Source organism: Phycodurus eques, chromosome 11, assembly GCF_024500275.1.
Source record: "Phycodurus eques isolate BA_2022a chromosome 11, UOR_Pequ_1.1, whole genome shotgun sequence".
In the NCBI taxonomy this organism is placed as follows: Eukaryota; Metazoa; Chordata; class Actinopteri; order Syngnathiformes; family Syngnathidae; genus Phycodurus; species Phycodurus eques.
The window spans coordinates 14146458-14160146 of NC_084535.1; the positions used below are offsets into that span (position 1 = coordinate 14146458).

The window sequence follows — 13689 nt, forward strand, 5'->3', positions numbered from 1 at the left end:
AACGTCTTTATACAGTATTAAATTTTTACAAGGCATGAAGTTAAATCAATAAGTGAACATTCTACTGTGATGGAAGGCTTTTCTTTTTACAATTCAATAGTATAATAAAGATTTGTTCTTCATATCAATTCATCGTAATAGTTAGGCCTGGGCTACAAGAAAGAGTTGTTTATTTGTTGGCTATACAATTAATGTTGTGTTGGTCATCCTATAGAATAATTTATTTCTTGTGTTTAGTGGATTATGCTGAAGATAACAAACTTTCTCCCGAAAAATCACATGCTAAATCGTTTGTGCATACGTATGGTGTGAGGAGGTTCTTAATTTGTTTGCAGCATACGAACAAAAACAAGCACAAACATACTGATGGAATCACAGATTTGTGCGTGTATGCACGATATAAGCACAAATCTGTGCGTATGCATGTTTAGTGAATGGGGCCCAATGATAGCAAATGATCTACAACAGTACAAACTGTATGCCAAGGAGAAGACACTCGTACAGAATGTTTCTGTCCCACAATAAAGGATGTGTGCGAGTTTTGCATTTGAATTCTCGACATGAACAGCATGCATGAAAAAAAAAAATCCTCACGCCAGAGCTCCACAATTTTTGACACACTGCACACTTGTTCAAGTATTAATATGGCCGACAGCGTTTTGTTGGTTTGAACTCAGACTGGCAGGTCTTTTAATTGGAAAGCTGGCAGTTTATTCTAAGCGCTATAAATGTGCCAGACCTTGTAAATGTTGACTGTTGACAGAGGCGTTAGCGTGAGTACACACAGATAAACCGCACAGAGGCTCTTGGGGTCAGACTGTTTGCTCACTGAGATTAATTTTGACCATGCGTGATGCACTTCGCCCATCACAGAGCTAAAGTCAGATGTTGAAGGGGTTAACATGCCAGGCAATGCCAGTCACGTTCAGTTAAGACAATACACGGCTTTTTGTTGACTGTTTAACCTACATGATCCTCGGTGTGTTCTTTCCTTTCTCGTCCAAACACAGCAATCTGCACTCTTCTAGCAAATTATTACCACATACAAATGACTGAACTTCACGCCTTGCATTCTGTCATAACGTATTTCTCGATGAAATTGCGCTCTAAGGTAATGTATGAATCTAAAAATAATCTAAACACTAACACATTATATCCATCTACCTTCCTACCTACAGTACCTGCAGTATATCGTTATTGGGATGTTACCTATATTGGGACATACAATGTTGTCCATATTGCACAGCTCTACTGCACGCCTGTAAAACAGATGACTAGAACATCTACTGTACAAACAAAACATGTACCTCCTTGGCAGTGGTAATTAATGAGAGGCCTACCACTACAGACCTTCATTTTTAAAAAAAGTGTGGCTTCTGTTGTGCTGTGCACACATGCAGAAGAGTGACTACACTGTCAGCTCCATCCTCAAGCCATCACTGCTTTATGCACGGCAATTACTTTTCTCGATCTTATTATCCCATCGACACTGGTTAAGACTCTTCAACATACTGCTTGGTGAACATTAAATCTTCATAGAGCACAGCAGGCATTGTTCATAAAGCTTATCAGTCAAAGGAGCTTTGGAAAAAAATCCCCATAATACGTGTTATCCTGCATGACACATTGTGACAGTTTATCTACACGTACACAACTGCAGCAGTATTGTGTTGTCGGGTGCTAAATTGTTCAATAGGATAAGCTCACTTCACACCATCAGGTTGTCGATTTGGATCTAGGTTCTTATGCTTAGTGGTTGACTTGTCCTATTGCTCGCTTAGCTGCGTCTTCGGGTTAGCGAACTATAGTCATCCTGGTCATCCTACTGATATCAACACAACCATTTGTATATTGTTCCTATATTAGCTTTGAGCACAGTGATACTATCCTGCAACTGGAGCCTGAAGTGGACATTATTACTTATGGTATATACCGAGGTGGGCAGACATTTAGCCTCAGGGGCCACATTGACTTTTAACATTTGACAGGTGGGCCAAGCCAGGACCAGATGCTTATCAAAAATACACACACACATAAAAAGCATTGAAGTGTTAATACTTAGATTTACTCTTAATGGAAACAGTGTTGTTGTTTTTTAATCACCTTTCTTTTTGCCAGTGCATCAAAGTCTGGTGTTAGTTTTGTTGTGGAAATTCTCAGAACACATCTGAGGTGTTCATCACTCAGCTGGGATCTGTAGGATGTTTTGTTGGTGTTCATCACACTGTAGAGCCAAACACCACAAGCATCCTCTGTGCCATCGTCTAGATTTTTGGAAATTTGTCTGTGCTTAATGAAGCATAAAACTCACCCAGTTTGAGAGTTGAACTTCTCTTTTAAGACAGTATCACATTGGAGCTCAATCAGTTCCATCTGCAGCTCCCGTGGCGCTGTTTCAGGGTCTTGTGTGACGGAATCTTGGATGGCAGTTTGTCAGATAAAAGTATTTCGCTGAGCTTGCAAGCTTGATTTTAACCACTGAGCCATAGCCATCAGTTCCTGCGTTGATTGGCTGTTAGCATAATCAGCATGCTTGGTAGAAAAGTGACGGCTGATGTTATATTCCTCTAAAACCACAATGGTTTCTTAACAAATTAGACATACAGCTTTTGACCGGACTTCTGTGAAAAAGTATTAAGTAGTTCATACTCAATTAAACACTTAGCACTCACTGTAGACTTTTCTTTTCTTTTCTTTGACCCACTCATGGTTGAAGAAGGGTTCAGAGCAGTATCAGAGTGAAAACAGAACAGCCAAAGTCAAGTCAATGTATCACTGTGCCAACTGCGCTATGTGTGGAACCACTGGGCATTATAGGATAACCTGGTGGAACCACTCGGCATTACAGGACAAGGTCAAATGAATGTAGTCATGATTTTGGTATGATTTGGGCGATTCTGTACCAATCTTTGGCGGGCCGGATTGAAATGATCAACGGGCCGGCCGCATGTGGCCCGCGGGCCGTAGTTTGCCCACCATTGGTATATACCGTAGATGACGATGACCTAGTAAAAAAATAAATATTTTTTTTCTTTTTGCAGACAGAGGTTTTTGAAAATCATAACTGCTGTAATGTGTATGTCAAACCAATGGTTGATGATGTCCCTTTGCAAAGAAATGCCAAGTTCTTATACAGAGTCGTCTTTTGAAAACACTTTGTTGGCTTATAAATTTGCTTAGAATTTGGCCTGTGTATGTAATGTGACTCCATTGAGTGTACTGGATTAGCTGTGCGGTAATTGTGCTAAAAAACACAACAACAATCCTCCGAGCCACCATAGTTGTTGTGGTTCCTGAAAATGCAGGTTCATATCGTTTCCATTTTCCCACAGTCAAATTTGACTAAGAAAACTATAGCTACATTATGTTGTCCAGTTTGAGATTCGTTTTCAAATGTTTTCCGGCTCCGAAAATGCTGTTGTTCTGAAAAACAATTTTAGATTCTCAGTTGCGTATACGTCCTATTACGGTGTTCCACTTTTCCTGTTTGTTTTATCCTCAGTTATAATTGAGGTACTGTATGTCAGACAATTCAGTCATTTTTCCACCATCCAGCTAGAAAAAGAATGAAACCTAACAACTTGAAAGTGGGGCCTTCCCTTTTCTCTAATCTAAAGGCAGAGGACCAATCTATTATAAGACAAATTGGACAAAGGAAACCAATTTAACACGGTGGTAAAAACCGTGTAATTACCCATGATGAACATTTTCTTTACTGCAGAGTTCCATGACGGAATGGGGCCACAACTCTACAAATGTATGGAATTATCTTTATACTGCCACTGAGTTTAGTTTACAGACATACAGGTACATTTACATTCAGGTGACAATTTATGTGGCTTTGAAGCATAACATAGTAATAACTTAAACCTATTATTACCAGTTATGATGATTCTTTTGTGGCAATAAATGTTGTCTTTCTGTTTGAGAACTATTATCTACATCTTTGCTTGATAAATATAATAATACTCAATACACTGTGCAAATAACAGAATGCTACATATATTCATAAATAATATATTTAAACGTCTTACACAGCCCTCTTTATGCATATAAACCTATTATTTTTATTGTTGTATTACAGAGTAGGCTTATATTTGCATTGCTGTTGTGGTGGTGCATCCTGCTGCCTTTCATACAGACGGTGCGGGTTCAGGAAGGGCACCCGTGTAAATCCGCCGTAGTGTGCCAAACAAGTCATGTGAGTGTCTTGCTGTGGCGACCCCTGAAGGGATAAGCCGAAAGTCGCAACAACAACACAGCAGGCTTATATTTCATTGTGATCCAAATGGAACAGTATACTGCACACTTCTTTGACAAATTATGTTTCTATACAATTTGGCCCATTCTGCATAATAGTTATTTTATATATTTCTGCATTTAATAGACAGTATTTTATATGTAAGTGCTTAGTATATATGCAGTATCATTATTTTCCTGGCAAAGCTGCTTGTAAGAAGGCTGGGCAGTACAGGGAAACAGCATGAACTCCATAAAACAAACTTGTGCAGCTTGTTACATCTGCAAAGTCTCATTAATATTTACAGACCGTCCACATGAGTAACGGCCAAGTTATTCCAAGTTGTTCCATACTGCACTTAAATTGCTGAGTAGAATGTTTTTATTTGTCAGTCAGATCATAATGTAGCCATGTAGTGTTTGGGGTGAAAACTACTTCAACCAATACTAATCCCTTCGTCCCCAACAACTCTGAATAATGTACATTTTTCTTTCTTTATGTCAGTAAGACTGACTGAAACCATAAAGTCAAATGCAGTGACATTGCAGCAGAAGTTCTACAAGGGATTAAGTTATGCTTTGAAACAATGATGTCAAACGGTTCACTTACTGGAACAAGGAATTTTTTAATCTCCTCCAAAGCGTGACTCATACGGGAATAGGCCTCACCCGGTGGAGCAAAGACTTCAATTAAAACATGAAGATCGTGACTCAGATGTGCATATTTGGCCTCTCCACTGTTCCTTAATTCTTCTTCCTGTAAGGAAAAAAAAAAAATAGCCTTAACAAATAAAAAATGAAAAAAAAGTACAATAATAATAATAATAATAAAAATACATAACATTAAATGTCAGTTTTACTGAGACTTTCAGAAAGAACATAATGTAGCCTTATGTTTCTTTTATTGTGGCTCACAGTGGTATAGGCCTGTGATGCATCACAACGAGATGGTAACTTGTTTACCATCTATTGATTATTTTCTGTACCGCCTATCCTCACTCGGGTCATGGGTGAGCTGGAGCCTATTTCAGTTGATTTAGGCCGAGAGGTGCGGCACACCCGGAACTGGTCGCCAGCGAATCGGACAGCAATTATAGACAAACAAACATTCACACTCACATTCAGACCTACAGACAGAAAAGACAGTCTTTAATTAACCTAAGAAGCATTTTTTTGGCTGTGCGGCCTACTTGTTTATCAAGTATCAAAAGTGAGGATTATATGTTTAAAAAGACTGTTTTTCTTTGAGACAGCGAACATATTTGATTTTCTATTAAATCTATTCAGAATATTAGGTTATTTGATCAGTTATTCAAGATGATTTTATCCTTTATTAATCCGATTTTTTTAATCAGAAATTTAGATGCTTTGAGTAAAGTACAACCCAAAAATAAAAGAAAAACGAGTTTCACAGGACTCCAGTGTGAAGCAGCAACTTGAGAATTTAAATATTACAAACATATTTCCTTCCTTTCAAATTAAAAGGAACATACAGCAAGTGTCAAAATTAGATGCACTTTAGATGAGTTGGCATTTTTGGTTGAATTCAATGAGATCCTAACAGTGGCACCAAAGCAATCAATTAAGGTACAGAAGTGACAGAGCTGGGAAACAAGGTTAATGAGAAAGCTGAGTAAGGTTAAACTACAGGCTCAGAAGGAGTGAATCGGGGATGACGCTGAGTGGCTTTCCTACTTTGATGCGATACCCTTTGGATTATTAATTTAACGTCAATTTTGTCACCACTTTTGTCATTGATAATCATATGTCTGATTGATTCTGTCACTACCATCGCAACCCAGAATAATTTCCAAATGCCTCTTTTCCACCAACTGCACTGCATGCCTCTATGTACTTGGCTTGGCTTGGCTCTAAAAAATAATTAGAAGAATCTTTTTTTTTTGTGGTCATCAACACATTTACATTCATGAAATTTGGCTTCTGCATTTAACCCATCACAGTTGTGAACACAGCAAACACACTGAGTGACTTACTGTACATGTATACAACCTGCGGAACTCTTCAGGTTTTCAGTGTCTTGCTCAAGGACACTACAGCTGCGGATCCATGGTGTTCTTAGGCATGGATCATCAATTGCCGTATCCTCCCTCCATCTCTCTGTCCAGGCTAACGAAACAAATTATTTTTGTTGTGCCCTATATGGCTGTATTCTGCTCTACTCACTATTGACCCTGTTCCATTGGCACTACCAGGTACTGACATAAACCACTGCTGGTCACTCATTGTAAAACATATTTGTAATTGTAAAATTAGGATACGTGACTAGAAATTACTTGTTGTTTTGCCTAAGCTCTGTAGAGTGCAATATATTATTCGGCAGTCTCCACTTATATATATCTGCAGCACTGTGTTTTTTTTTTCTTCTGATTTCTTTCAGCCCACTGGTGAAAAAAATATTCTCCTAAATACAGGACACCATTGTTCTTCTCCATTGCTGTTCTTCGGTAGCTTGTCCTAACTGATGAGTTCAATATGGTATGTTTTTTTTGCAGTTTGTCGCTGCATTTTTAAGAGGCACACCCGCAATTGTCCTGTTGTACTGTTGCTAGTACTGATTGTTCCCTACTGGCTATTCAAACATATTATGTATGTTTCGTAAACCATAGCTTCATCACATTTAATTGCTAAATATAATTGTGCTCTGTGTGACAGTAGAAGTTACCGTAAATTGTTTCGGCACTTAACTCGTATAGTTCTTTTTACCAATATTAACAAACTGTAATCAATCTGACAAGTGGGACTTCAACCAATTTAAGGCATTGTATTTAATGCTAATAAAATGTTCCAGTCCTTGTAAAATATTTTGATAATCACTGGTGTCAACAACAGAACAAGACTAAAACAGCGACAAGACCAAGATCCAGCAACTCAGTCCTTTTTATAAAATCTGCCTAAATGAAAAGACCATTTTTTGCCGAACTAGATCAGTATGATTTTGATCAGAACCTGCAACATCAGATCGTATGAATTATGCATGACAATCTATGAGAGTTGCCCTAACAACAGTGACATTGTTGGCAATTGGTAAGCCAGTAATACATTTGTCACAATTTGTTCTTTCTTGTGGAAAGTCTCAAGTCCAAGAGATGAAATGTGGTCTTTGACTGAGTGCAGTGTTAATCCGATCCACAAGCACAAGGTGCAATATTGACGCGCCCTTCTAACTGAGCTATCACCCCATTGCCAAGCTGATGGAACCAAGTGGATCACAAGTGAATGAGATGGTAGAGACAAGCGCAGTACACTGACTTTGCCTTTATGCCAGCCTTTCAGACAAAAACTTTGTGTCAGCTTCTCGGTCAAAGGATGTCAGAGTGTAGACAAAATCAATATCACACATGGACGCACGCACGTGGTGCACACACACACACACACACACACACACACACTTATACATAGACACAGACACACACACTAATTCTGCTAGTCTTTGGGAACAGAACCCTGGCAGCTGGCACAGGTACATTATCATTTCCTTTGCTAGTGCCAAGAACTGAAACCCCAGGCAAGACTCTTCAATTACTTAAAAAGTTACTAGTTAATTAACTCACGAGGTTAGCTAAGGCACATTGGAACCTAAGATTATTCTAGGTCTGGGCCAAAATCCTCATGGTCTGAAGTCCTAACAATTAGATTTCTATCAGTCCCGACAAAGCCATTACATTTAGTCGACTCATTCAAAAAAATGTCCTTGACAAACTTATACACTTGTCCGCCAAGGCCAATGTGATAAAACACAGCTCTTTGTTTCAACGTTTGAGAGAGAACTTTGAAAATGACAGTGTAAAAAAAAAAAAACGTTTTAATAGAGTTCAGACAAGACTGCATATTTGATTTTTGATTTTCACTTAAAAATGTTTTGGAGTGTTCTCTGAATCTCTTAAGGTCTTTAACTCAAGGTTACAATTTAGTATTCTGATATGCTCATATTCTGATAAGAATATGAAAGAAGAAGAATCGCATGGCCGTAGACAATTACAGGGTATCCCACTGAAATGATTGTGTTTACGATATACTGTCTTTGTGTGTGTATACGATATAGAGTATGTGCAAAACCAAAAGTTGTTTAACAAAACAATCAGGCTACAATAGTAGTCTGACATTTTCAGAGGTTGAAGTGGGCATACATAGAGATATCTGCATAAATCTTGGTGATGATTGATCGCAGTTTTGTGACATTTAACAACATTAAGCTTTTTCTTTATTTTCTTTATTGTATAATGAGATATGGAGAGGAAGATGCTTAACATCCATGAAATCCAAATTATTGGGGTGATCGTTCTGATATGGTCAGAGGTTGAAGTGGACATTAGTAGAGATGTCCACATAAATCTTGGTGACGTTTGATAGCTGTTTTATGTCAGTAAGCTACGTCAAGCTTATTCTCTATAGTAAGCATATAGAGGAGTCTCCAATGGAATCGAACATGTTTGATTTCACCATGACTTCCTGGCAACCTGACAAGACTCCGAAAGACTCCAGGAATGTCACGGAGACGTCGTCCGCAACCTGCGAAGACTGGAGTGAAGTAGTTAGATAGATAGGCCAGTGAGATATGTATCTAAAGTACAGTGAACGGCCCGCTTTTACCGGCAGGGCTCAGTTGCTATCTCCCGTGAATAGAGAAAATCCCCGGAGTAATTATTGTCCCCCTAAATAGGTTTATAATTGTCTACAGACACAACAAAGTGGCAGCAAAGCATTACTTTTGTCGAAATGAAGCTCCTCAACTCATTTCAACATGGTTTCTTGGCATCAAGATGCCACAATGTGGCGACAAAGCAAAAACGGAGGAAAAAAATCACTGTTGTCGGAATACAGACATATTGATGTGTTGCCTTTGGCAGGACAGAGAACATACAGAGTTGCAATAACAGCATTATCCAATACCCAAAGTAACGCTCTTGCTTTTAAATGCCTGTTTCAGATTTTAAAGTTCAGGTGGCATATTAATTGGGACTGAATTAATTGTACCCTCTGCTAGTTGTTGCCAATTATGGAAACCTAACAAGCCCCCTTTGCTTCAAGACAATTAGAAAAATAATTATCGATACAAAAACATAGATAAGCGAGGGATCAATTAATTTATTGTTAAGAATTCTGTTGATTGTGTGAAATTGAATGATTAATCACATTTTGAAGCAAATGAGGCAGAAATGAGCGCAATACAGCTCAATAAGTATAACAATGTTTTGAAACAGGAAGTCAGAACATTCACAGACTCAATGAACCCAATGAAAATAATATTTAAACACTGTAAGTAATCAATTAATTGACTCTTAATCTTCCTAATAGCGAGTCAGAAAGTTGCAGTCAAATGTCTTCTTGGATAGACTGTCTTCTTAAAAAAAAAAAAAAAAAAAAAATAGATTATTGTGCTGACATAAGACCATAACCCCTGACTCACAAGAACTTAAACCGACCTCGATTATCATAAGCTTGTCGAATCAAAAGTCATTTTTGAAATAAATGGACATGTTTCGGTGAAGTCGACAAGAAACCTGTGCTTGATGTGTCGTATAATGGGATCCCCTGTTTCACCGAAGGCAGCGTGTTTTCATGTTGTGTGATTAGTTGCTGTGGGAAAGCGATGTCTTCAGTATTAAGAGCAATGAAACTATAAGGCCTCGTTATACTCCCGCGGTCGCGCGGCCGACGACGCCCGTATTGCGTCACGTGACCGACGAATTGCCCCGCGCGGCACTGAGACACGTTATGATGGCAGGCTGACTGTGTCCACGCTCGGCTAAGTTTAGCTCCAGGGGACAACATGCCAGCACGATAAATGACAGGAGCAGAGCGCTTCATTATATTGCACTCACACATGACAATTACACAATACTCTTTTAAACTATACATGTCCCCCCCTACATATGTTTGTCAACTGAAACCTATTCATCTCTGCGAGTGCTTGGATGTTTTTGGCTTGGAATATATTAAGGTTTCTGTTAATATTTACATTTATTTTACTTGCCAAACAACCACATAGCACAGCATATTTGAACACAAATCGATCTATATTACCTTTCCTTTATCCCTCATGGACCCCTTTCCGAGGATGGACATCTTGACTCCTGTTTCCTCTTGTAGCCTTTTCATGGAATTTCCTCGAGGCCCCAGCAGCTTTCCAACAAAATTAAACTACAACAGAAGTGAGAGGAAGAGCAAAGAGTCACGAGTAGAAAAATCTAAATGGTAACATCCACCAATGATTTACACAAGAGGACCAATGTAACCCACCAGTTTCTCAGTCTTGAAAGAAAAGAAATGTGATCCATTCGGGAAAAAAGGTTAACCGCAAAAGGTGTTTACTGGCCATTAGTCATATTTTATCAATATAATCTCAGATTGCTGTCACCATCCATCATGTGGGAAAATATCGTGCAATGTAGCCTGTAATAAATCAATATAATTGTGCTTTCTCTGTAGCACATTAAAGGTGAATGGGACTCTTATCCATGGTTCAGAATAACATCATGCACCTATCTTTAGCTTGAACTATGCCCTCGCTGGTCATGTATCTTATTGGTTGAGGATCATCTGTGTCGTGCAAAGGGAGGAAAGAGGTGGGGAAACATGGGATGAAACCAATAACATCCCTGAGACTGGTCTAGAGGTCAGTGTTGAGATCAAGTCAGAAATAATGAGTTTCCTCCCTGTGGAAATTAAGCAATAGTATCCAGGTGACAAACGGTCAGATTCAAGCCTCGGGGCTCTGACTGTCATTTTCCTCGCACTGTGCACCAGTCAACAGTATGTGTTCACATGGACAATAATATTGTGGTTGTTTGCATAGATTAGAATTCCATCCATCCATCCATTTTCTGAGCCGCTTCTCCTCACTAGGGTCGCGGGGATGCTGGAGCCTATCCCAGCTAACATTGGGCAGGAGGCGGGGTACACCCTGAACTGGTTGCCAGCCAATTGCAGGGCACATACAAACAAACAACCATTCACTCTCACATTCACACCTACGAGCAATTTAGAGTTGGAGACCATGCATGTTTTTGGGATGTGGGAGGAAACCGGAGTGCCCGGAGAAAACCCACGCAGGCACGGGGAGAACATGCAAACTCCACACAGGCGGGGCTGGGAATTGAACCCCGGTCCTCAGAACTGTGAGGCAGACGCTCTAACCAGTCGGCCACCGTGCCGCTGGATTAGAATTATTATTTTATTTATTTTTTTATTTTTTTAATCATAAGACTGAAGTTCTCACCTGTGTTAAGCTGTAGATGAGTTCATTCATTTGTTTTACTTTTTTAGGGGGCAGAGTCAAACACAAATGCTTAAAAATTAAGTATAACGCGATAATCATCTTGCATTGTGGACAAGTTATGTGTCATATGTTTTTGGTCCCTGCAGGGCTCTGGCCCAAATTGTCAAAGAAACAGAAGACGGAGCTTGCCTAACCCTATGCAAAAAACACAAGTAATTTCCATTAAACTTTGTGGACTGGTGGCATGTTTGGCGATGGCCTTTAGGTCGAAATCTGTCGAAACTTTTAGACAGAGTAAACTGTTCTTTCTGTCAAGATCGAACCTTTCCCTTTAGAGGCAGTGCAAATTGTAGCGTCTACTCCTTCTTTTCCTCACCTCTTACATTGTGGTGACCTAATGTCTGTTTATCATACTAACGTGCAAAACATAAGAACTTCAAACAAACACATTACATTTTTAATTTTATTAACACATAACCAGAGTCACTGATGGTGTAGTGGTACACTCGACTGACTTTGGTGCGGGTAGTGTGGGTTAAGTTCCCACTCAGTGATGGTGTGAATGTGAGTGCGGATGGTTGTCCGTGTCTATATGTGCCCTGCGACCGACTGGTGACCAGTTCAGGGTGTAGTCCGCCTTTTGCCCGAAGTCAGCTGAGATAGGCTCCAGCGCCCCGCGACCCTAACCAGGATAAGCGGTGTTGAAAATGGATGGATGGATGCATAACACATAACCTTGGAAGATGTCTGTCTGTTGCAAAGTGCAATAGTTCTTTTGTGCCCTACGAATTATGCCTAGCAACAACTATCATAACCTCAACAAATAATTTGGAAAGAGCAATAAAAGAAGAATGAAAGAATAATAGAAAGTATGGGACAGATTGTGTTCAACGTTAGAGCATCCACTGTATAGTATTTTTCTTGATGTTTGTAGACTACGTAACACCACTACATTTGACCTTCAAATGTCTGTTCTCACTGTCACGAGACTACCTCCAGAACTGAACAGGTGGTCGTCAGCCCACCACCACTTCACAAGCCTAACCCAAATGATATTAACCTTCTCACAAAACAACCTTCTCCCGCTGCGGCCGAGCTGCTAATAACTCCTGTGCCAGCTGTGTGGCTGCTGCGACTCAACTCAGACAACTGCACACTCAGCTTGTTTCCTCAACATTAACATCTCCACGGAGCGCCATGCCAAGGGAAGGCACTGATAAAACCATCCTTAAGAAAATAAAAGCATCCCTGCTGTCCTCGCTTGTCCTCTGATCTGCGTAATTAAGGCACCTTTTGGACGGCCCTCTTCACAGGGGCCGCTTTACCAGGACGATGTCTTAGCTGGCAGGGTGCTGGACAGCAGATGGTCATGGCAGCTATGGTGAGAACATATTTGCTGGGCAGTAGAAAGAGAGTGGCCTGTTTTTATTCAGTTAATGTCTGGAGCCACTCTGCAGCTCCATGGCGGGCAATTTAGGCTTTGAAGAGGGGGCAGGTACCGCTGTTAAATGAACAAATGTGCACACAGATAAAGGAGCAACACCTGCATGAAATGTAATTCAATAATAAAAGAGCTGCTTTTGCATTTTGCTAAGATAATAATGCATCATTTCAGTTGACAAGATAGGAACAAGTAGTGTTTCTACAACCACAATAAAAAAAATTGTTCAGTCAATATCTCCCTGAAAGTGTCAATCAAAACTGAGCATTGTTATTTTTTAAAAGCACATTTTTAATGTAGTGCCAGCATAAACAGCATATCACTACAATATAATATCACACATGTGCTCATGTTTAATTCACAACATGCAAGCTGTGACACTTATCAAAGCAAAACACCTTTCCATAAATTAATGTTTCTTTGGGACACAGACAGAAATGGAATGTGTCTACGAACAGAGCAGAGCACTATCGAAAGGTCACAACAACGCAGGATGAATGTACTCAGAGGGTGCCATTCGCAAGGACATATCACAAATTAATATGTTTTGGGGAGCAAATGTACCAGCAGAAACTGTCATGCGATATACAAACTAGCTTGTTAAACTGATGTATTTTGCTCAGTGCATGTGCAAAGAAACACACACAAAAAACAGCTTACCCAAAACTATGGATATGGTGCCTCGATCATAAATGGCACCAAGGCACTTCTAGTTATTACAAAATTGATGTTTGAATAGAAAACTTACCTTACAAGTTAAAAGGCTACC

At 39.6% G+C, this 13689-nt stretch overlaps 1 protein-coding gene across 6 annotated transcripts in view; it reads right to left on the bottom strand.

Moving 5' to 3' along the window:
- The window catches only part of khdrbs2 (KH domain containing, RNA binding, signal transduction associated 2), a 65451-nt gene that overhangs the window by 35608 nt on the left and 16154 nt on the right, over positions 1-13689 (bottom strand). For all 6 annotated transcript variants that reach the window (XR_009769451.1, XR_009769452.1, XR_009769449.1 and 3 more), the window contains exons 3-4: positions 10285-10401; positions 4850-4996 (exon numbers count right to left, since the gene is read on the bottom strand). Coding sequence is in view for 2 of the 6 variants with exons in the window: in XM_061690108.1 (XP_061546092.1) it covers positions 4850-4996; positions 10285-10401 (264 nt within the window). In the remaining 4 variants the exon portion in view is untranslated. The remainder of the gene's footprint in view (positions 1-4849; positions 4997-10284; positions 10402-13689) is intronic.